At 40.9% G+C, this 24,316-nt stretch overlaps 1 protein-coding gene across 2 annotated transcripts in view; it reads right to left on the reverse strand.

The window, feature by feature from the left end:
- Positions 1 to 22,496, reverse strand: part of PCNX1 (pecanex 1) — a 167,675-nt gene extending 145,179 nt beyond the window's left edge. Inside the window, exon 1 of one of the 2 annotated variants that reach the window (XM_060140068.1) lies at positions 22,324 to 22,496. In XM_060140068.1, the coding sequence (XP_059996051.1) occupies positions 22,324 to 22,476 (153 nt within the window). In that variant the 5' untranslated portion in view covers positions 22,477 to 22,496. The remainder of the gene's footprint in view (positions 1 to 22,323) is intronic. The other variant, XM_060140077.1, reaches the window with a different exon arrangement.
- Between the last annotated feature and the right edge of the window lie 1,820 nt (positions 22,497 to 24,316).

Genomic DNA, 24,316 nt, shown 5'->3' on the forward strand with positions numbered 1-24,316 from the left:
GAAATAAAAGCAAGGATGTATACTGATGGACTAAAGTTATCGCCTATACTTTATAGGAATTTTCCTATACTTTTAATTTTCCCAACAAGAAAAGGCTTTTAGACAATCTGAACCTGTAAATTCTGGTGAAAGTCAATGTCTTTACAGTTAAAATGTTCTATAAAATATATTTAGATATACTATATTTCTACCCTATTTCATAAAACAATTTTGTTCAATTCATTTACATATACCTTTAGCAACAGAGCTTTCTTCGTCACAAAAGCCAACATGAGTTATTTAACATAGGCTTACATAGCACATCATCATCATTTTGGTATATGTCATTTAAGTTACAAGGCTTTTTAAAAGTACATGATGCTGTTACTGGAAATTCTGCTTATAACAAATATCCATTTGCATTTCATTAGGACAACTGTTCTTTTTCCATTCACATCATAAATGCATATTCCTATCTCCATAACTGAGTAACATTGTTTTACCTTTAATAATTTATTATGACATTCAATACTTGCAAATTATTAAGTTATAACCCTAGTAATAGTTACTATACCTATTGATATGTTAAGTTTTTTAGGACTTTAACAAAAAAAACATGTTGTTGAAAACACAAAAAAGCAACTGGGTGAAAAAAGTAACTGAGCAAGCAGCAGGTAATATAAAAGACTTTGTAACGACTCTGATAATATGGTAATTCTTTCTTTGCTGAGGGATAATTGTTGGGGAGTCGGGGAATCTAGCCGTACACAGGCATACCTCTGAGATATCGTGGGTGTGGATCCAGACCACCGCAATAAAGCGAGTCACATGAATTTTTTGGTTTCCAAGTGCATATAAGTTACATTTACACTATACTGTGGTCTACTAAGTGTGCAAGCATTATGTCTAAATAAAGGAACATATCTTAATTAAAAGATACTGTGCTAAAAATGCTACATCATCTGAGCCTTCAGTGAATCATACTCTTTTTGCTGGTAGAGGTTTTGCCTCCATGCTGATGGCTGCTGACTGATCAGGGTCGTGGATGCCGAAGGCTGGGGTGGGCGTGGCCATTTCTTAAAATAAGACAGCAAAGAAGGTTGCCACATGGACTGAATCTTCCTTTCATGAATGATTTCTCTGTAGCATGCAACACTGTTTGATAGCATTTTACCCACACTCGAACATCTTTCAAAATTAAAGTCAATCCTCTCAAACCCTACCACTGCTTTATCAATTAGGTTTTTGTAATATTCTAAATCCTTTGTCATTTCAACAATGTTCACAGCATCTTTACCAGGAGTAGTTTCCATCTCAACAAACCACTTTCTTTCCTCACCCATTAAGAAGCAACTCCTCATCTGTTAAAATTTTATCATGAGGGACTTCCCTGGCAGTCCAGTGGTTAAAACTCCATGCTTCCACTGCAGGGGGCGTGGGTTCAATCCCTGGTCGGGGAACTAAGATCCCACATGCTGCGTGGTGTGGCCAAAAAAAAAAATTTTTTTCTTATCATGAGATGGCAGCAATTCAGTCACATCTTCAGGCTCTACTTCTAATCCTAGTTCTCTTAGTATTTCCACAACAACTGCAGTTACTTCCTCCACTGAGGTCCAGAACCCCTCAAACTCATCCATGAGGGTTGGAATCAACTTCTTCCAAATTCCTGTTAATGTTCAATATTTTGACCCCCTTCCATGAATCACGAGTGTTCTTAATGGCATCAAGAATGGTGAATACTTTCCAGTTTTTCAATTTACTTTGCCCAGATCCAGAGAAATCACTATCTATGGCAACTATGGCCTTAAGAAATGTATTTTTCTTTCTCTTTTTTTTTTTTTTTTTGCGGTACGCGGGCCTCTCACTGTTGTGGCCCCTCCTGTTGCAGAGCACAGGCTCCGGATGCGCAGGCCCAGCGGCCATGGCTCACAGGCCCAGCAGCTCCGCAGCATGTGGGATCCTCCTGGACCAGGGCACGAACCCGTGTCCCCTGCATCGGCAGGCGGACTCTCAACCACCGCGCCACCAGGGAAGCCCAAGAAATGTATTTCTTAAATAATGAGACTTGAAAGTCGAAATTACTCCTTTTTTAAAAAAATATTTATTTATTTATTTATTTATTTGGCTGTGCCGGGTCTTAGTTGGGGCACATGGGATCTTCACTGCAGTGTGGGGGATCTTTAGTTGCGGCATGTGGGATCTTTAGTTGCAGCATGCAGGATCTTTAGTTGCAACATGTGAACTCTTAATTGCAGCATGTGGGATCTAGTTCCATGACCAGGGATTGAACCCGGGCCCCCTGCATTGGGAGCGCAGAGTCTTAGCCACTGGGTCACCAAGGAAGTGCCCAAAATTACTTCTTGATCCGTGGGCTGCAGAATGGATAGTGTTAGCAAACATGAAAAAAAAAAAAAGAATTTCATCGTACATCTCCATTCGAGCTCTTGAGGGGCCAGGTGCATTGTCAATAAGCAGTAATATTTTGAAAAGAATCTTCTTTTCTCAGCAGTAGGTCTCAAGAGTGAGATCTACTGTTGAGACATAAAATATACAGTAAACCATGTTGTAAATGGATGTGCTGTCACCCAGGCTTTGCTTTTCCAATAGAGCACAGGCAGAGTAGATTTAGCATAATTCTTAAGGGCCCTAGAATTTTTGGAATGGTAAATGAGCATTGGCTTCAACTTAAAAAGTCACCAGGGGCTTCCCTGGTGGCGCAGTGGTTGAGAGTCCGCCTGCCGACGCAGGGGACACGGGTTCGTGCCCCGGTCCGGGAGGATCCCACATGCTGCGGAGCAGCTGGGCCCGTGAGCCATGGCCGCTGAGCCTGCGCATCCGGAGCCTGTGCTCCGCAACGGGAGAGGCCCTTGAGCATCTTTTCATGTGCCTGTTGGCCAACAACAGTGAGAGGCCCGCATACTGCAAAAAAAAAAAAAAAAAAAAAGTCACCAGCTGCACCAGCCCCTAATGAAAGAATCAGCCTGTCCTTTGAAGCTCTGAAGGCAGGCACTGACTTCTCTCTAGCTATGAAAGTCCTAGGAGGCATCTTCTTCGAATAGAATGCTGTCTCATCTACACTGAAAATCTGTTGTTTAGTGTATCCACCTTAATTAATGATCTTAGCTGGATCTTCTGGATAACTTGCAGCTTCCACATTAGCACCTGTTGCTTTACCTTGCACTCTGACGTTACGGAGATGGCTTCTTTCATCAAGCTTCATGAACCAACCTCTGCCAGCTCCAAACTTTTCTTCTGCAGCTTCCTCACCGCTCTCAGCCTTCACAGAATTGGAGAGTCAGGACCTTGCTCTGGATGAGGCTTTGGCTAAAGGGACTGCTGTGGGTGGTTTGATCATCAGGCCACTCGAGCTTTCTCCATATCAGCGATAAGGCTATTTCACTTTCTTGTCATCCGCGTGTTCACTGGAGTAGCACTTTTAATTTCCTTCAAGAACTTTTCCTTTGCATTCACAACTTGGCTGTTTGGTGCAAGAGACCTAGCCTTCAGCCTGTCTCGGCTTTTGACATGCCTTCCTCACTAAGCTTAATCATTTATAGCTTTTTATTTAAAATGAGAAATTTAAAGTGAGACAGTTTCAGTTGAACACTTAAAGACCACTGAAGGGTTATTAATTGGCCTAATTTCAATACTGTTGTGTCTCAGAGAATAAGGAAGCCTGAGGAAACCGAGAGAGGTGGAGAACAGCTGGAGCAGTCAGAAGACACGTTTACCAATTGTTTGCTGGCTTATGTGGACACGGTTTGTGGTGCCCCCAAACAACTACAACAGTAACATCGAGGATCACTGATCATCACAACAAATAATGAAAAAATCTGAAATACTGCAAGAATCACCAAAATGGGACACAGAGACACAAAGTGAGCTAATGCTGTTGGAAAGATGGTGCCATTAGACCTGCTTGATACAGAGCTGCCAAAACCTTCAATTTGTGGGAAAAAAAAAACACAGTATCTGTGAAGCACAATAAAGCAAAGTTCAACAAAATGAGGTTTGCTTGTATTAAAATATATATAGTAATATGGCAGACTAGAGACAGAATGCTACAAAACAAAAGATGGTGAGAAAGAAAAAAACTGGAATGTACATTAACAGCAGAGTTTTCCCTCAGTTTCCATAATCATCTTTAGATCACTATTCAGAACAAAAGGAGGGTAACAAACAATCATCACATAATTCCAAAAGATTCTTCAAACAATTCCTGTCTACAATTTCTCAAAGATAGCACACTGAAATTCTAGAAATTTTTCAAAAATGAAGGTAACAAACAGGTATTGGTCCTCAAATAGAATATCCAACAATCCAAACTCTATAGATGGAATTAATGACACAAAAATCCTTTCTAAAACAAATTCACGCTTTCCTCTATGTTGAAATGGTTTTCTGATGAGATTAAATTCCCAAACCATCAAGCAACAGCCAATCTGAAGTATCGTAAAAAAAATAACTGATATACATCTGGAAATTATAATTGGTTATTAAAATATGTCAGAACAGCAAATAAAAACTGGAATATAGAGATATTCATGCATCTAAAATAAAGAGACCAGTACACATTTATCTTTCAATATTATCCAGATGGTATTATCTAGAGACTGATTCTGTTCTTTACCAAAAAGCCCCCCAAATGAAATTATAAGAACATTGAGAGGCACCAATGTTTTGTTTTTAATTTAAAATTTTTTTTTACAATTTTTAAAGGTAACTTTTCATTTACAGTTATTACAAAATATTGGCTATATTCCCCATGTTGTAGAATACAACAATCCTTGAGCCTATCTTACACTAAGAGTTTGTACCTCCCACTCCCCTGCCCTTATATTGGCCCCCCCCCGCCCCACTGGTAACCACTGCATCTGTGAGTCTCCTTCTTTGTTATATTCACTAGTCTGTTGTATTTTTTAGATCCTACATATAAATGATATCATACAGTGCTTGTCTTTCTCTGTCTAGCTTATTTCACTTAGCATAATGCCCTCTAAGTCCATCCATGTTGCTGCAAATGGCAAAATGTCATCCTTTCTTATTGCTAGGTAGTATTCAATTATATATATATATACCACGGCTGCTTTATCCATTCATCTGTTGGACACTTAGGTTGCTTCCATATCTTGGCCATTGTAAATAATGCTGCTATGAACATTGGAGTGACTATATCTTTTCCAATTAGTGTTCTTGTTTTTTTTCGGATATATACCCAGGAGAGGAATTGCTTAGTCACACAGTAGTTCTATTTTTAGTTTTCTGAGAAACCTCAAACTGTGGAAAATACTGTTTTCCACAGTGGTTGCACCAATTTACATTCCCACCAACAGTGCAGGAGGGTTCCCTTTTCTCCACACCGTCTCCAGCACTTTTTATTTGTGTTCTTTTTGATGACAGCCATCCCGACAGGTATGAGGTGCTATCTCATTGTGGTTTTGATATATAGTTCCCTATGATTAGCAATGTAGAGCATCTTTTCATGTGCCTGTTGGTCAACTGCATTTCCTCTTTGGAAAAACGTCTACTCAGTTCTTCTGCCCATTTTTTAATTAGCTTGTTTGCTTTTTTGACGTTGAGTTGTATAAGCTGATTATACATGTTGGATATTAATCCCTTACCAGTCATATCATTTACAAATACTTTCTCCCATTCAGAAGGTTGTCTTTTTGTTTTGTTGGTGGTTTCCTTTGCTGTGCAAAAGCTATTACGTTTAATTAGGTCCCATTCGTTTATTTTTGGTTTTATTTCCTTTACTTGAGGAGACAGATCCAAAAAAATATTGCGGCGATTTATGTCAAAGACTATTCTGCCAATGTTTTCCTCTAGGAGTTTTATAGTATCCAGTCTTACATTTAGGTCTTTAATCCATTTTGAGCTTATTTTTGTATATGGTGTTAGAGAATGTTCTAATTTCATTCTTTTACATGTAGCTGTCCAGTTTTCCCAGCACCACTTGGAAGAGACTGTCTTTTCTCCCTAGTATATTGTTGCCCCCTTTGTCGTAGATTAATTGACCATAAGTGCATGGACTTACTTCTGGGCTCTCTATCCTGTTCCATTGATCTGTGTGTCTGTTTCTGGAGAGGCACCAATGTTTTGATTTACGTGTTTTTCTGAGTAAACCTAACCATCCTGGAAAGAGAATGGGATATCCTATACTAAGAACTATCTTGATTCATATCATAAATTAGTAACTTGACATTTTGCTGTATGAATCACTCTTTTAATCGTTTAATCAGTCTAAATAAATCCCTGAGTGAACTGATAAAAACAATTCATCTAAACGGTAAATATGAGGACCAGAAGCTATCTCATAAAGTCCAACGTAAATTGCTTGACCTATTTCTTTTTTTTTTGACCTATTTCTTTATTCTATTTGTTTCTGATATATTCTATTGAAACAATTTTTCAGGATTCATAGTAAGTGAAAATAAGAAATCTGTCAACATGACTTTGCAATTCTAAAGAACGGAAGCTAGGTTACCTTTTTACTATACCTCACAAAACAATAGTTCAAGATATATTCCGTGAGATTATTTTATAGGCAAACCTATGTAAAATAATGGGACTCTTCTTGCACTTGTTAGCTATACTCCTATAAAAGCAGTGTACTATACAAGCACAAAATAAGTAACAACAGTTCAAATTTAAGGCTTAAAACTCAAAAGAATTTAATTCAATAACAAAAGCATTAAGCCAAAGTAAAACTACAAGGATCAAGCAAAAATAAATATTTTTAAATAAAATATGAATATACACAAAAAATTAGGTTATCAAACATTATTACTTGTGTATTCTTTTATGTTTCACTCAAATAGAACAGAATAAATTGCAAGCTGAGGTCCTAACACAAGAATGTAAGTCGGTAAAATTTATAATTAAAAGTATACTAGCTCTCGGGCTTCCCCGGCGGCGCAGTGGTTGAGAGTCCGCCTGCCGATGCAGGGGACACGGGTTCGTGCCCCAGTCTGGGAAGATCCCACATGCCGCGGAGCGGCTGGGCCCATGAGCCATGCCCGCTGAGCCTGCGCATCTGGAGCCTGTGCTCTGCAACGGGAGAGGCCACAACAGTGAGAGGCCTGCATACCACAAAAAAAAAAAAGTATACTAGCTCTCATGAGAGTACTAACAAAACCCATATTTCGTTTTTGCCCTGAGCTCACTCAATTGGCTTGAAACAGAATGATGGTATTGCATGCTATATAATCCACTTCTTCCTTTAAAAGTAAATGCTAAAATAGGGAATGCATCACACACTAGACCGTTAGGTGAGATAAATATGAAAGCTGCCTACCAGAAAAAAAGAATGGAGAGCATAGCTTATCTTACTACCACCATTTCCTCAGTTTCCATAATGGCAACTCTGACACACTTAAATCAATAAATAAGAGTTTTATTCATTCATTCAACATATATTTACTGAACACCTATTAAGCCCCAGATATTCTTCTAAGGACTGTAAACACCGCAATAAATAGGATCCTTACTCTCCTTCAGCATCTTAAGGAGGATGACTATTGTTTTACCAAGTGCCGGGTACTTTAAATGGATTGCCTCACAACAATCCTTTGAAGAAAGTGCTATTATTATTTCTATCTTACAGATAAGAAAACTTAGACAATGAAGTCATTGCCTGAAGCCAGTAAGTGACAGAAACAGGATTTACACCCAGTCTGACTCTAGTGGTTAAGAATCTGAGTTTTTAACCACTACACTAGACAGTCTCCCTCCAAGGCAGTGTTTCTCAACTTTTTTTTTTTAATTATTGCTCTCCTAAGGATTCTCTTTAGGCATTTTTTCCCTAATTACTCCCTGTGAAATAATAAAAAATACATAGATTGGCTTCTGTCCCCAGTTCTTGATACAGAGCTCCCAAAACCCTTGCGGTTTCCTAAATGATAAGAGCGCAGGAGCATCTTCTGTTCTAATATTTGGTCTTTGGCTCTGGTTCCTGTCACCTAAATCCCTTGGAAGTTCCTGGGTGATGGGAATGCCTTTTGTTCTAATGAGGTGACTCTGGGTGGACTCCTGGATGGGGGCTGGTCACCAGAAAGACCAAGCCATGATTGGAAGCTTGGGATTTTCAGCCTCATCTCTCATTCTCCATAGGGGAGAGGGGCTGGAAATGGAGTTAATAATTGATCATGCCTATGTGACGGAACCTCCATAAAATCCCAATAGTATGACGTTCTGAGAGTTTCCAGGTTGGTGAACACAGGGAGGTGCTGGAGGGTGGCACACTCACAGAGGGCATGAAAGCTTCGTGCTCTTTCCCGCATATACTGCTCTATGCATCCCTTCCAGCTGGAGGTGCACCTGTATCTTTTATCATAGCCTTTTATAATAAACTGGTAAACAGTACGTAAGCTGTTTTCCTGAGTTCTGTAAACCTCTCTAGGAAATCAATCAAACCTCAGGATGGGGTCACGGGAGCCAGCGATTTACAGTCAGTCAGTCAGAAGCACAAGTAACAACCTGGACTTTGGACTGGCATCTTAATTGTGGGAAAGAGGAGCAGTCTCGTGGGACTGAGAACTTAACCTGTGGGATTTGACGCTGTCTCCAGGTGGACAGCATCAGAGTTGAATTAAACTGTAGGACTCCCAGCCAGTGTCTCAGAGAATTGCTTGTGTGGGGGAAAACCCCACACATCTGGTGTAAGAAGTGCTGTGAGTATAGCAGTGTGAGAGTAAAGGAGAAACACACAGAAGTGCAGGTTTTCTAAACACTGCCCCTCAAGAAAGTTTACCACCACAGGAACACTGTATATCTATATGTACTGTGTGCACATCTGTACTTTGTACACAAAAATATTTGACAACCACCCCCCAACCCAAGAACTAATTTTTGCCCCCTTGAGGACAACAACATACCCACTAAGAAGGAATGCTCTAGAGCCAAGTTTCGCAGCCCCAGCACTGTTGACATTTTGAGCCAGATAATCTTATATGTTGCTGGGGGCTGTCCTATGCAATATAGGATGTTTAGCACCTTCCCTGGCCTCTACCCACTAGAAACCAAGAGCACCGCTGTGCCAAAGTTAGGTTAGAATTTCCCGAAAAGTGCCAGTCCTTGAAACAACTGCTTCTCTTGCTGCTATTTACCTATTCCTAAGGACTACAGTTCCAGATTTTGTTCATAAAAGACTGTAATGGACAGGATATAAACAGACTGCAAATGTTGCATCTCTGTAGCTGGAGTGAAGGAGCACATGTAATAGTAGTAGCAGCGGCAAGAAGAAATAGTATTTTATATAAACACAGCAAGGAAAGAGGCCTGTATAAGACCAACTAGTAAAAGGATATTACATTTTCGTAAAATCCATTTATAATACAGGCATACCTTGGAGATATTGCAGGTTTGCTTCCAGACCACTGCACTAAAGTGAAGAGCACAGTAAAGCAAGTCACACAAATTTTCTGGTTTCCCAGTGCAAGAACATATGTGTGTATATATATATATGTGTATATATATATATTTACACTATACTGTAGTCTATTAACTGTGCAATAGCATTATGGCTAGAAAAAATGTACTTTTTACCTTATTTTTTTGTACTTTTTACCTTATGTATTTTTACCTTAATGTAAAAATACTTTATTGCTAAAAAATGCTAACCATCATCTAAGCCTTCAGCAAGTCAGAATTTTCTTGCAATAGTAAACAACGATCACTGATCACCATAACAAATTTGATAATAATGAAAATTTTGAAATATTGTGAGAATTACCAAAATGTGACACAGAGACACAAAGAGAACAGTGCTGTTGGAAAAACGGCACCAAAAGACTTGCTCAATGCAGGGTTGCCACAAACCTTCAACATGTTAAAAAATGCAGTACCTGTGAAGCGTAATAAAGCGAAGCACAGTAAAACGGGGTATGCCTGTACATTCTATAGAACAAGGCTAACTAACCTCTCCCACCAAAATGATGAGTGAGACAAATTACCTCACTTTAACTATATGTGAGAACCGTAGCTAAATCCCTGGGAGGTTTATAATGGGCTTCCACTGTATTCATATAATGTGCTAGTTGGGAAGGGGAGCCAAGATTAAAGATATAATTAGATGGTGATTTCAAGGCCAGCTCTGAGAGTTCTAGATTCAGAATACATATTGAAAAAGATCCAGGGACACTTAGTTCATCCCAATCAATCACAAGTAGGCTTTCAGAAACAGATTAATCAGAAAAGCACCGTGCAAGACTGTGGAGGAACACGGTGGAGGGTGACCGTGATGGTCCTCCGGAGGCCAGAGGGAAAAACGGCAGAGGCAGTCTACATAACCCTGAACCAGTGGTTTAACTTCTAGGAGCCTCTGTTTCCTCATCAGAAAAATAGGGATAAAAACAGTATCTTCATTTCACAGGGCTACGATGAGTATTTAGTGAGAAAACTTGAAAGGAGATAGTGCATGGGCATATAATAGCACAAGAACTATCTGACGTTGCTAATAATGCTTGAGCAATGTAGTGACAAATCTGAGATAAGCAAACAAAAAGACCTCTAAGTAGAAATGGTTCAGAGAAAACAAAGATTAACTACAAAAAAGAAGATGACGTAGGTAAGACTTGTGAGACCTCAGAATACACAGAGGTAAACATTAGTCTGATAGTGAACCACCAGAAGTCACTGGAAAATGGACAAACACTTCCATAACATAGTAAAGAAAAAAGAATCTCTATTCCAAAAAAAACTTAGTATGCTCAATGGTAAAACACTAAAATTCCCATTAAAGAAGGGTACAAGGCAAGGTTGTTCGTATTTTCAACATTCATTATTACATCAATAGATATGTAAAGTACCATACCAAGCAATTACACAAGAGAAAAAAGTATAAATATTGGGAAGAAGTTAAAATTATTATTTACAAATATAATTGCATATCTGAAAATCCTTTTAAAATAAACAGAAAACTTATTAGAAAGAATAACCTAATTCTACAGTGTCTGGTTGCAAATTTAATAAATTGAAATCAATAGATTTGGATGGGATCCTGGAACAGAAAAAAAGGACATTAGTTAAAAAAAGAAAGAAATCTGTACAAAGTACAGATTATAAGTTAATAATGGTGTATTAATATTGGTTCATTTCTTGTGACAAATGTGCCACAGTAAACTAAGATGTTAACAACAGGAAAAACTGGGTGTAAGATATATAGGATCTCTCTGAACTATGTTTACAATTTTTCTATACACCTAGAACTATTCTAAAATAAGGTTTTTTAAAAAATCATGATTTTTCTTACATAATAAGCAACAATCAGTTAGAAAGAATTGGCTGCACTTACAGTAGTGTTAGAAACTAAAATCTAAGAATAATAATCCTAAGGGAAAATATGCAAGGTTAACATAAAGAAAACTTCTTTTAAAAAAAATCTACTGAGGGACATAAAAGAAATGAAGAGTTCACCTTCACTCAATATTATAAAGACATCAAACTTCCCTCCCTAAAGTAATCCAAAATTCAATACTTTTCAGTAAAAAATTCAGCAACATCCCTGGGAAATGTAACAAAATGGAGGAATAAACATGCAAGAATAGCCAAAGAAATAACAAGAAGAAGAAATAACAAGGTAAGACTATTACTAAGAAGGAAAAATACATAAAACTAAGATTACTAAAAAAAGTATGGTATTGGGCTTCCCTGGTGGCGCAGTGGTTAAGAATCCACCTGCCAACGCAGGGTACACGGGTTCAAGGGGACATAGGATCATCCCTGGTCCGGGACGATCCCACATGCCACGGAGCAGCTAAGCCCGTGCACCACAATTACTGAGCCTGCGCTCTAGAGCCCGTGAGCCACAACTAATGAAGCCCGCACGCATAGAGCCCGTGCTCTGCAACAAGAGAAGCCACCGCAATGAGAAGCCGGCGCATCACAGCGAAGAGTAGCCCCCCGCCCCACCGCAACTAGAGAAAGCCTGCACACAGTAACAAAGACCCAACTTAGCCAAAAATAAATAAAAGAAAATAAATTTATTTTAAAAAAAAGTATGGTATTCATGTAAGAAAAGACATATTGATAAAACAAAATGCAAATACCCCCAGAGAAACTTAGATTAGAAAGGTGGCATTTAAATCACTGAGAAAAAGACAGGATTGTTTAATACATTAGGTTGATTGGGACAATTGCCTATCAAAAAAAAAAATTTTTTTTTAACTAGACACTCATATATTGCTTACAGCAAAATAAATTCCAAATTGGATGAACTATAAAAACTATTAGATGTTTGCAATTAGATTACAGAGGACTAACATATAATTCTTAACATATAACCTAGTAGAAAATGGATAAAGCATATTAACTACTACAGAAAAATAGGGAAAAAATGACCCTGAAGCTTATGAAAAGCAGCTCAATCCCACTCAAAGTAGGACAAATGCCAATTAAAACCACTCTAAGATACTATTTCTTACCTATGAAAATCGCAAAACTATGTGAGGCTGTGGCACACAGGAGCACTAAGAGGCTCTGATACACTGCCTGCAGGCATGCCAGTTAAGTGGTACAATCCCTCTGGAGGGCAATTTGGCACGCTCTTTCAAAACTACAAAAGCATTTACCCTGTTGACCAACCAATCTCATTTCTAGGAATTTATCTTAATATTATATCTAGACCCATGTGAGATGACATCTGTATGATTATTTCCTGCAGCATGGTTTGTGTTAGCAAAAGTCTGTAAACAAATTAAATATCTATCAGCAGGTAACATAATAAATAATATATCCATGCAATGCATTACTATGGAACTATTAAAAATTAAAAAAATAAACCCAACAAAAGTCCAGGACCAGACAGCTTCACTGGTGAATTCTACCAAACATTTAAAAACCTAATACCAATCCTTCTCAAAGTCTTCCCAAAAACAAAAAACAAAGGAACACTTACAAACTCACTTGATGAGGCCAGCATTACCCTGATACCAAAATCAGATACCACAAGAAAAGAAAATTACAGGCCAATAACACTGATGAATAGATGCAAAAATCCTCAACAAATCAAAACCACAATGAGATATCACCTCACACCTGTAAAAATAGCTAATATCAAAAAGACAATAAAGAGCAAGTGTTAACAAGGATGTGGAGAAAAGAGAACCCTTGTGCACTGTTGATGAGAACATAAACTGGTACAGCCACTATGGAAAACAGTACAGAGGTGCCTCAAAAAATTAAAAATAGGGCTTCCCTGGTGGCTCAGTGGTTGAGGGTCCACCTGCCGATGCAGGGGACACGGGTTCGTGCCCCGGTCTGGGAAGGTCCCACATGCCGCGGAGCGGCTGGGCCCGTGAGCCATGGCTGCTGAGCCTGCGCGTCCAGAGCCTGTGCTCCGCAACGGGAGAGGCCACAACAGTGAGAGGCCCGCGTACTGCAGAAGAAAAATAAAATTAAAAATTAAAAATTGAATCACCATATGATCCAGCAATTCCACTTCTGCATATTTATCTGAAGGAAACGAAAATATTAACTCAAAAAGAGATATGCATTCCCATGTTCACTGCAGCATTATTTACAATAGCCAAGACATGGAAGCAAACTAAATGTGCATCAATGGATGAATGGATAAAGAAAATGTGATTATATATATAATGGAATACTACTCAGCCATAAAAAAGGAAATCTTGCCATTCGCAACAACATGGATAGACCTTGTCTGGCATTATGCTAAGTACAAAAAACCAGAAAGAGAAAGACAAATACTGTATGATCTCATATGTGGGGTCTAAAAACAAAGCAAAACAAAACGCAGACCATAGATACTGTATAAAGCACAGATTGGTGGTTGACAGAGTTAGGGGTAAGGGGTGGGTGAAATGGGTGAATGGGGACAAAAGGTACAAACTTGCCGTTATAAAATAATATATCATGAGGATGTAATGTACAGGTGATTACAATTAATACTACTGTATCATATATTTGAAAGTTCCCAAGAGAATAAATCTTAAAAGTTCTCATCACTAGAAAAAAGCTTCCTAACTATGTATGGTAAAAGATGTTAACCAGATTTATTGTGGTGATCATTTCACAACATATACAAATATTCAAACATTATGTTGTATATCTGAAACTAATATAATGCTATATATCAAGTATATCTCAATTTAAATAAAACACTGAGGAAGCCCAGTTGGTACTGATGCACAGGTGTTTAAGATATATTAAATGGTGGGAATCAGGCGCATAGCACAGGGAGATCAGCTCTGCGTTCTCTGTGACCACCTAGAGGTGTGGGATAGGGAGGGTGGGAGGGAGACGCAAGAGGGAGGAGATATGGGGATATATGTATATGGATAGCTGATTCACCATGTTATAAAGCAGAAACTAACACACCATTGTAAAGCAATTATACTCCAGTAAAGATGTTAAAAAAAAAAAGATGTATTAAGTGGAGGGAAAACAATATATAGAATGCAGTGGTGGGGGACTTCCCTGGTGGCGCAGTGGTTAAGAATCCGCCTGCCAATGCAGGGACACGGGTTTGAGCTCTGGGCTGCGAAGATCCCACATGCCACGGAGCAACTAAGCCCGTGCGCCACAACTACTGACCCTGTGCTCTAGAGCCTGCGAGCCACAACTACTGAGCCCACGTGCCATAACTACTGAAGCCTATGCGCCTAGAGCTCGTGCTCCGCAACAAGAGAAGCCACCGCAATGAGAAGCCCGCGCACCGCAACAAAGAGTAGTCCCCGCTCGCCACAACTACATAAAAGCCCGCGCGGAGCAACAAAGACCCAACGCAGACAAAAATAAATAAATAAATAAATTTATTAAAAAAAGAATGCAGCGGTGGGAGACGGAGACAGACATTTGAATTTGCGCCTGTAAGCTGCGGTGGGATTCACAAGAAACTATCCACAGTGTTGTTTTTTTTTTAATTTTATTTATCTATTTATTTATTTTTGTCTGTGTTGGGTCTTCGTTTCTGTGCATGGGCTTTCTCCAGTCGCGGCGAGCGGGGGCCACTCCTCATCGCGGTGCGAGAGCCTCTCACTGTCGCGGCCTCTCTTGTTGCGGAGCACAGGCTCCAGACGTGCAGGCTCAGTAGCTGTGGCTCACAGGCTTAGTTGCTCGGCGGCATGTGGGATCTTCCCAGACCAGGGCTCGAACCCGTGTCTCAACCACTGCGCCACGAGGGAAGCCCCCACAGTGGTTTTTTATGGGAGGTAGTGCAGGTGGCAACTGGGAAGATGGTGGCAGATACGAAATAGGGATTTCACCACCTTTTAGTTTCTTTTTTATTTAACCACGCAAATTTATCCCCAAATTTAAAAATTATTAGATGAAAACATGATTTTTACAAGTTTTTAACAGGGAAGGTCTTTACCACAGGAAGAAAAATAGCAAATGTAACTACTAAAAATGTTAAATTTATATGCTCAAAAAACTCAATCAGGGCTTTCCTGGTGGCGCAGTGGCTGAGAGTCCGCCCGCCGATGCAGGGGACACGGGGTTCGTACCCCGGTCCCGGAAGATCCCACATGCCGCGGAGCGGCTGGGCCCGTGAGCCATGGCCGCTGAGCCTGCGCGTCCGGAGCCTGTGCTCCGCACCGGGAGAAGCCACAACAGTGAGAGGCCCGCGCACCGCAACAACAACAAAGAAAAACCTCAATCATACACTTAAAAGACAAATTATGGGAAATTTTTAATACATAACAAAGAGCTAATTTTTAAACATACAAGGGGCTCTCAAAAATCACTTAGAAAGAACATGACTTTCAAAAAAGGATAAAGGATACAACAGGCAGCTAAAAGAAAAAAGATATAAATGTCTACTAAGCCTATGAAAAGATACTCAAAGAACCTATTAATAAAAAAACAAAAATTAAAACAAGATACCAGTTTACACTATCACATCAAAAAGACATAATAACCAATGCTGGTGAAAACAAAGGGCAACAGGTCCTTTCATACACTAGTGAGAATAAAAACTGGTACAACATTTTCTGAGGTATAATTTGACATTCAATTTTAAATGTACATAATTTGACCCAGCAATTTTTCTAGAAACTTACGCTGTGAACTTCCAGGTGTAAAATCTTAGATATACAAATGTGCACCACACTATTGCCACAGCGCTGTTTGCTTTTATTCTGGACACTTACTTTGGATTATATGTACTTTTATTTTGGATTATGATTACCACATGGAACAATTTCTACAACTAGTAATATTTTCATGATAAAAAACCTAACAATGGCTTTTTAACCGGAGGGTGAAATGCTCAAGAATTATACTATACTGGGTAAAAAGCACTATATAAGCATTACTATTATCAGTACCATAAAAGCCCCCATTACAGCCAGAGTCAAAGTTATTCAGTAATTTATTCACTGCTGAAAAAAAGGAGACGAGTTAAACCAGCAACCTAAGCAGGAAACAATAAGGTATTTTCAGACAGTCACAAATAATAGACTAAAACTCCCAGGTAGTGACTGTTAGCATGAGGTGTTCACCAGCAATCACCTACAGGCTTTTTCTGTTGGTACATCTAGGGGGAGTGGCTTTTCAAAATACACTTGCCTGGAATCTCCCCCAGATACTGATTTATTGGAGTAAAGCAAAATAGGAATGCAGGCAAATTAATTCCCAGTTATTAGATGGTGGGCTTTTTTTTTTTTTTAAGAAGAAAGGTAATGGCAGCTCTGTCCTATGTTATCTCTTGTGTAGAAGCCTGTGTCATATGGCAGGCCAGCAATTCTCAAGTGAAGTATCATGAGAGACACTAGTAAGGAATATAAAAAGAATTCCTAATAATCTTCCAAAGCTGCTGAGTAACTTCCTTTTAAAAGAAAAGAAAAAGCAGACTCAGGATTATCTCAACATCAGCCTCACGCCAGCCTGTGTTGTGATGTGCACCTTGCTACAGAAGGAAAAGGGATAAGCGGTTACTCAGAATGAGCAGAGGAGTGGAGGGCAGGTAGTTTGAAACCATCCAATGGAGAATTCTAATTCTGCTCACCCCACTAGTGAGCAAAAATATATAGTTATAGTTAGCTGAAAGCCACCTGCCAATGCCTAGGACAGCGTGAAGAGCTATGTGGTGCACTTTGTGATTTTAGTTACTTTGACTTTCCGTGTTTTACCTACAGATATTCTTTAATAAGGAAGAAAGCCAAGATAGATACACAGTGAAAGTTTGAGTACCACTGACATTGCATAATGATGTGAACAAAAACGATGCTATAAACACTTGTCAGCAGTTGTGTAAGATTACCAAATCAAAGGCAAAGCCAACAATGAAAGGGAAATTGGGAACAAAACACTAACCATGTTAGATATCATGTTAAATTTTATAAATTCTAGGAACTATAACTTTGAACAATTAAACAAGGTTTAAGAAAGCTTTAACATGTTGGATATATTACAATAAAATACTTGATAGCAGAGCAAACCATTACACCCAAGAACACCTATTCTTTCACTAAATGATCTTTTCCATAGAACAAAGATTCACTTGCCTGGTGGGATGATTATGGGAAATGATGTTCCAGCACAAATAACAAACCTTATAAAGGTCCCCCACCATAAGGCCTACCACAGTGCCCAGCATACAGTCAAGGTTGTGAATGTATGAATTATCCTCTGCATAAAGCCTTCTAGGAAATAACTGCATCCTCCTTCCAATTCCTGAACACTTTACGACACATAAGGGATTAGTCACAGTCTACCTTGTAATATGGTTGTGCATTTGTCTCATTGCTTCTAATTTATAAATTAGGAAAACAGCATTATAGGAGGAAGCTAAGACACTGGTGTCCATTTTGTGTGAATGAGGTCTAAAGTCTTTTTCTTCTTTAGAATTATTTCATGTCATACAATTCTTCATACGTAAAATATCTCAATTCAAAAACAGCCTCACATAGGTTAACGGTCAATGCTTGGTTTAAAAATCATTCAGAATACTCTCCTCTTTTCTCCATCTAAAATGTACCTATCACAGACATATAACCTTTCACTAATTTTTCTTATAAGACACAATTTGATTAATTGTTATAAATTGTAAAATTCCTTAAGGAATAGAATCCCAGCATGGTAAGGGAAAACAGAAAGCAAGCAAGCCATGTTAAAGATGATGATACTAAATGCAATATAGTATCCTAGGCTGGATCCTGAAACAGAAGAGGGACACTAATGGAAAAACTGGTGAAATCCAAATAATGTCTACAATTCTACTAGTACTGTACTGATGTTAATTTCTTCATTTTGACAAATGCACCATGGTTACGTAAGATTTTAATATTAGAGGAAGCTGGGCAAAGGGTATATAAGAATATACCATTTTTGTAACTTTCTTGTAAACCTAAAATTATTTCAAAATACAAAGTTTTTAGGTTGACAACTATGGTGCTTGGATCTGTTTAGTTTATGTCTAGACAACTTTCAGGGAGTGAGGAGGATTAGGAAAACAGCCACATACATGATTCAAGTTTCTCAAATTTGTGACTAATATTCCTGCCTATTCTCAGGGCAGCTGGCACTCAGGTTTCTATTTGGTTTGTACAAAGCTCTACAAATAGGACTTTTTTTTTTTCCCTTAAAATCTCAAAAGGAAATGGCTTGCTTTCCCCTAGGTTTTCTTTTCTTTCTTATTATAACACAAAGCAACAGAGACTAGCACCAACGGTACAAGTTATAAAACATGCAACCCTTCAGGTTCTCATGATAAAGGAAGGAAAGGAAGTGTGAACTATTTTACAATTCCAGCAAAGAAAGCATTTAATCAACTTTTAAGGGGACACGGAGAGGAACCAGAGGAATCAGAATCAGTAACTATTCCACTGTGGTTTGGTAAAATTCATCTGAAATGCTAAAGAAGTCAACAGTATAGTAGAATCTACAGAATACTTGTTGTAATCTGTGCTTTTCCATACCATTACTCTATGCTATCCTAGTGTTACTACCCCGGTGTCCCAGATGTCCTAGCCCACCTACAAAATAATTCTCTGTCCTCCCCAGCTATGCACAGAGACACAGGAAACCGTTTGATTTAACTCAGATAAAATAACAGAAAGACTCAATCAATCTTCTCTCAAAGAAACATTTCTGCTTGTTTACCAATTACCTAACTGTGAAAATTATCTGAGTGCAGAGAATAGGAAAAATCAAATAGAAGTTGTTTTGTGATATATGTTAGTGCAGTAAACATCCTTAGCTTGGACTAAGAAAAGTTTGGATTTAAAAGTACTTTAAGACAAATTCTGCCTATTATCAAAAACAGAATATTACTGAAATCATTTATTCAACATTCCGTTGAAAAAGAAATTTACAACCATTGACACTCTTTTTTGCAAAGTGTTGAGAAGAGATGGGAAGACAAGTACTCTCAATCCTGTTGATGAAAATTTAAATTAGTACTGCCTTTCAGGAGGGCAATTTGGCACTTTTTACCACTTTCTCCTTTTCAAAAACTTTTTCCTTCGCTTCTGTTATGGGTTCCTCTCTTCATTTTCCTTTTACCTTTCTTGTCTCCTTTGCTGATTTTTAACTGCTGTTAGGCTTTGGAGTTCTGGCCAAGCCATTTTCTTTTTAATGAATTATACTTTCTCCCCAGATATTCTAGTCTGTGGCTTGGACTGTCCTCTATAATGCTGATAACTTCCAAGTAAACATTTACCAATCTTCTTTGCTAACTGCCCCCAGACTAGGATCAATCCCCTGACTAAAAGCTCAGGGTCATTCTGTACTTATCTTTTCACAACAATTCTAATGCTTGTAATTGTTCATTATCCCCAAGCTAGACTTGAACTTCCTTGAAGGCAAAAGCTGTGTTTTGTTCATTTCTAATCATTCATTTCATATTTGAGTTCTCACTATGTGCTTGGCACTGAACTAGGTCTTGACAACACAGCAGTAAACAAAAAGTCTCTGCCCTCTTAGAGTTTATATTCTAATGGGATAAGAGAGACATTAAGTAATAAATATATACCAATTTGTAACAAGTGCTATTAAATAAAGGAGGGTAGGAGGGCTAGGAAGTATTGTAGGAGCTGGGAAGTTGCTATTTTACAGTGGTTATCAAGGAAAGCCTCACCTATAACTGAAACCTGAAATAATAATAAGTGCAGCATGTTAAGTCACACATATATCTGGAGGGGAGGAGTCATCCAGAGGGAGAATAGCAAGTGCAAAGGCCCTGAGGCAGGAACACACTTATTGTGTGGGGAAAATTGTAAGAAGGCAAATGGAGTGGGGGGGGGAGGGTAAACACATGGGAAGGGAGGCTCTGAGCTGAGTGCCATGATCTGACTTATGTTTTAAGGAATCACTCAGACATCTTTATGAATAGAGAATAAAGAATGGAAGCACTGACCCTCATTAGAACACTGCAACAACCCAAGAGAAACATAATGATGGCTTGAACCAAGGGAGTGGTGATGATGATTACCTGGATTCTAGTTAGGTTGCGAAGATAGAACCCACAAGATTTGTTGATGAACCGGATGTGAAGAGAGAGGAAGAGAAGAATCAACAAGAGCTTTTTAAAGGTTTAGGAAAAACAGAGTTGCCATTAACGTAAACAAGAAAGTCAGAGAAGCAATTTTATTTTCCCAGAACCCAGCAAATTGCCCAGCACACAGTAGACATTCAAATATTTATTTGTGAATTAAATTTAACTGAATAAACTCCCAAAAAGAAGCAGTGAACTCAGTGCTTTCCATTTGCTCTAATAATGCCTTAATAACACCAAGAGTCTTAGCTGAGAACCAGCTTCAGTTTTAAATTTACAATTCTCCTGGATATAAAAGAAAACTGCTATAAAGAGCTCTGTGACAGCCTGAGGATTCTTACACCCAAAGTAATTAACCTGTTCATTAATTATGTCATATTCCTGGAAGATAGAGAAGTGCAAATAGAACTAACTCCCTGGGCCAGAATTAATGGAAAATTATAACACTTTGTGATAAATTTTCAGAAAGTGACAAGACTGAACAAGTCCCCTAAAGAAATAAGCCATCAGTTACTCAGTATTTTTTTTAAAACGGCTTTTTTACCTCTAGCAGCAGGTCCTTCCCAAACGATTTCAATGAAAAATTAAAAGTTGTTGAGAATGTGAAATTTAGTACATCTTCCTCCACTTTTTCTGCCAAGTAGTGTAAATGAGCTTCACTTAGGAAAGAAATGGGTATCCTCACCAGATTTTCTAAGCCAGCACCCTTACTACAGCTCCACGAAGAACCACACGTTAACAGAAATATATTCAAAGGCATTCTCCTAAAATAAATAGTTACCAATCTTTCCTCCCTTCTGGTTAAAATTTTAACTGAAGCGTTAAGTATCACCTCTCTTCCACATTAGTCTCCCTAATGCCCCACCCTAACCCAATGTGTTTTAAAAAAGAAAATGCGCTCACAACTTTCGGCGAAAATATATCTTAAAAACCTAGATCGTTCGGAGAAACTGATCGTACTGAATTCATCAACAGGCAGTACTTTCCTTTCTTCCTATCAGTACAAGGCCTTGAACCAACCCAAACAAATCTGCTGAAATGCCAGCCAGATTCCCCGTATCTCCCCCGCTCCCTACCCCCAAAGCTGGCCTGGAAATAACAGCCACTGACCACGGAGCCGAACAGAAAAGAACCACTGGTAAGCAAAAACAGGATTTTGAGAGGCAGGAAGGGCGAGAGGCAGATTTTCAACCACTACGTCTAAGCGAGTAAGAGCCCGGACTCCCCACAAAATATATTCCGCACCGAGCGGCACACATTCTTCCCTGCGGCTCCAAAAGCTCCGCACCCGGATTAGAGGCGAGGTGGAGGGAGAGTACTCCCCGGAGAGGAGGAGCGAGAACTGCCTCAGGGGCAGGGAGTGCCCCAGGGGTGTCCGGCGCCCGAGGAACGGAGCGCAGATAAGCACGCGCGCCAGGGACGGATGCGGCGGCCCTTGGGAGCAGAACGCTCGGCGCCCACCACCAGACGCGGAGGCAGGGAGCCCCACTCGGGCTTCACCCACCCGGCTAGAAAGGCTGGAGAGGGCAGGATCAGGAACCCCGAAGAAGGGGCCTAGGAAGCTACCACTTCCCAGAAAACGGGCTGGGCGCCCGGGGGCGGGAGGCGGAGGCTGCTGCTGATTCGCTTCTCCTGTCATCACTGAAATAGGGGAAGCCCTCCAGGGAGAGGACAGTGGGGAGCACGGGTGGGGGAGGGGAGCACCAGAGCGAGGGGGGCGGCGGGCCCCTAGGGGACCGGGGCGCGGGATGGTGGGGGGCGCGCACCGGGAAGGGGAAGAGGGCGCACCCCCAGCCCGGAGCCAGGGAGGCGCGACCGCCCGCCGGACTCGGGAAACCCGGCCCGCCAGAAGGGTATGGAGCCGCCCTCCTCCCCGCCCCCACACTCACCATGTAGAGGGTGAAGGGCAGGCCGAGCAGAAAGAGCCACAGGTAGAGGTGCAGCGCGTTCACGAAGGTGGCCTGGTGCGGGTCGTAGTACCAGCCCCCGCTGAGCGCGGCCCACACCCCCTGCCGGAGGATCTGCAGCGTCTGCGACCCCATCCCCACCCGGCGCCGCCGCCGCCGCCGCCGCCGCCGTCGCCGTCCCCGCCCCGGCCCCAGCTCTGCCTTGGTCGCCGGAGCCCGCAGCTGCCCAATCTATCCCCCTCCGGAGCTCCGGGAGAGCCGGCCGGCGCTTCTGCGGTCGCTGGGGTTGCTGCAGGAGGAGGAGGAGATCGAGGAGGAGGAGGAGGCGAGCGGCGGGGCGGAGGAGAGCGGAGAAGAGGTGGGGACCGGCCTTCGGAGCGCCGCCGCCATCTTGTTTCCTAACACCCGGAGCTGGAGCCAGGCCCCCGCCGCCCGCGGCCCGCCAGCGCCGCTGCCACCGCCGCGACCCCCGCCGGCCGCCAGCCCAGAGCCTGGCGGAGAAGGAGGCCCGGCGCCCGGGAGGCACCGGGAGCAAGCCGCGCCCCCTCCAGCTCCTCCTCTCCTCTCCTCTCCTCTCCGCCCCTTGATCCGGCTCCCCGCGGGTGCGCGCAGCGCCTCCGCAGCCGCGGGCGTCTCCTGGTGGCGCCCGGGGGAAGCGCGAGCGGACGCGAACGCGGGCCCGGGCCCGGGCCCGGGGGCGGGGCTGCTGAGGTTCCGGGGATAGCGAGTCGAGGCTGTGGTAGACCCCACTGCGCTCCCGGTACCCGAAGCTGGCAAGTTCCTTCACTAGTCCAGAAACCGGGTCTTCCACCCCCCGAAACCTTGTCAGCATCCTGGCTGACGAATTACGATATTTATTAAAGGCCTAGGAACAATGAGGCTCATATCTGAGATACTCCTTGAAGGCCGGAAAGGATTAGGTACAGCTGATGACGGTTGAAAACTCACAAACGCACCCACTTTGAGCAAGAACTGTGTTGGTCCATAAAGTGAGCTGGAGGCCCTTGACTGAGAAAAATAACCACGGCCAGGATTGGACAGATTTACTACTTCCAAAGACAGATAAATTAACAGAAGTTGCAAGAGGTGTAAAGGTATGGGGTGGACAGGTTGATCATTGTACACGGTGATTTTATTTTTTAACGTGCTGTAACTTGTAGCCATTTTTATTAATGGGCCAATTTAAACAGGGTTGAAAGATTAACGGCGTCTCCACCCCAAGTCACAACAGGGTCTCGTACTTTTCTTTTTATAGCTGTAAAGTCTGGGAATCATTCTTGGCTCTGTGTAATGTTTATATGGCATGTCTGATCTCATTGAATAAAATTTTTTTAAAAAAAGTTTGAAGTTTGAGTTTATGATAGCAATAAATGTACTCTCTATTCCTGGATTAAAGTTGCTATAATTAATGAGAAAAGCAAGAGAGCCAAAAGAAATCCGTGGTGACGTTTTAAGAAGAATATTGAAAAACAATTGCAATACCTCCCAGAGTCACACCACTTTACAGTTCAAACATTTCCACACCCATTTCATTTGACCTTCACAATACTCCTGTAAGGGCAGCATACAGGCTAGCCTTACTTTATGAATTAGGAAACCCAAGCACAAAGAAACTAAGTGATTGCCCAAGTAGTTCTCAGAAGTGGTTGAAAGACCTCTGGAACCAGCAGTCATCCTAACTGCATGGACTGAACTTTGGAAGTTTATTTCTCAGCACTCTCCACCTTATCCATTCAGATAAGAGTTTGAACTGGTCAGTAACTGCTCAGCTTCTGGTCACCTGTGGCCAGTTTAAACGTATGGCCAGTTGTTCTCAAAGTGTAATCCCAGGACCAGCTGTGTCAACATTGCCTGAGAACTTGTTAGAAACACAAATTTTTAGGATTTCCCTGGTGATCCAGTGGTTAAGACTCTGTGATCCCAATACAAGCAGCCAGGTGTTCGAATCCCTAGTCAGGGAATTAGATCCTGCATA

This window comes from Lagenorhynchus albirostris, chromosome 1 (assembly GCF_949774975.1).
Source record: "Lagenorhynchus albirostris chromosome 1, mLagAlb1.1, whole genome shotgun sequence".
Lineage (NCBI taxonomy): Eukaryota > Metazoa > Chordata > Mammalia > Artiodactyla > Delphinidae > Lagenorhynchus > Lagenorhynchus albirostris.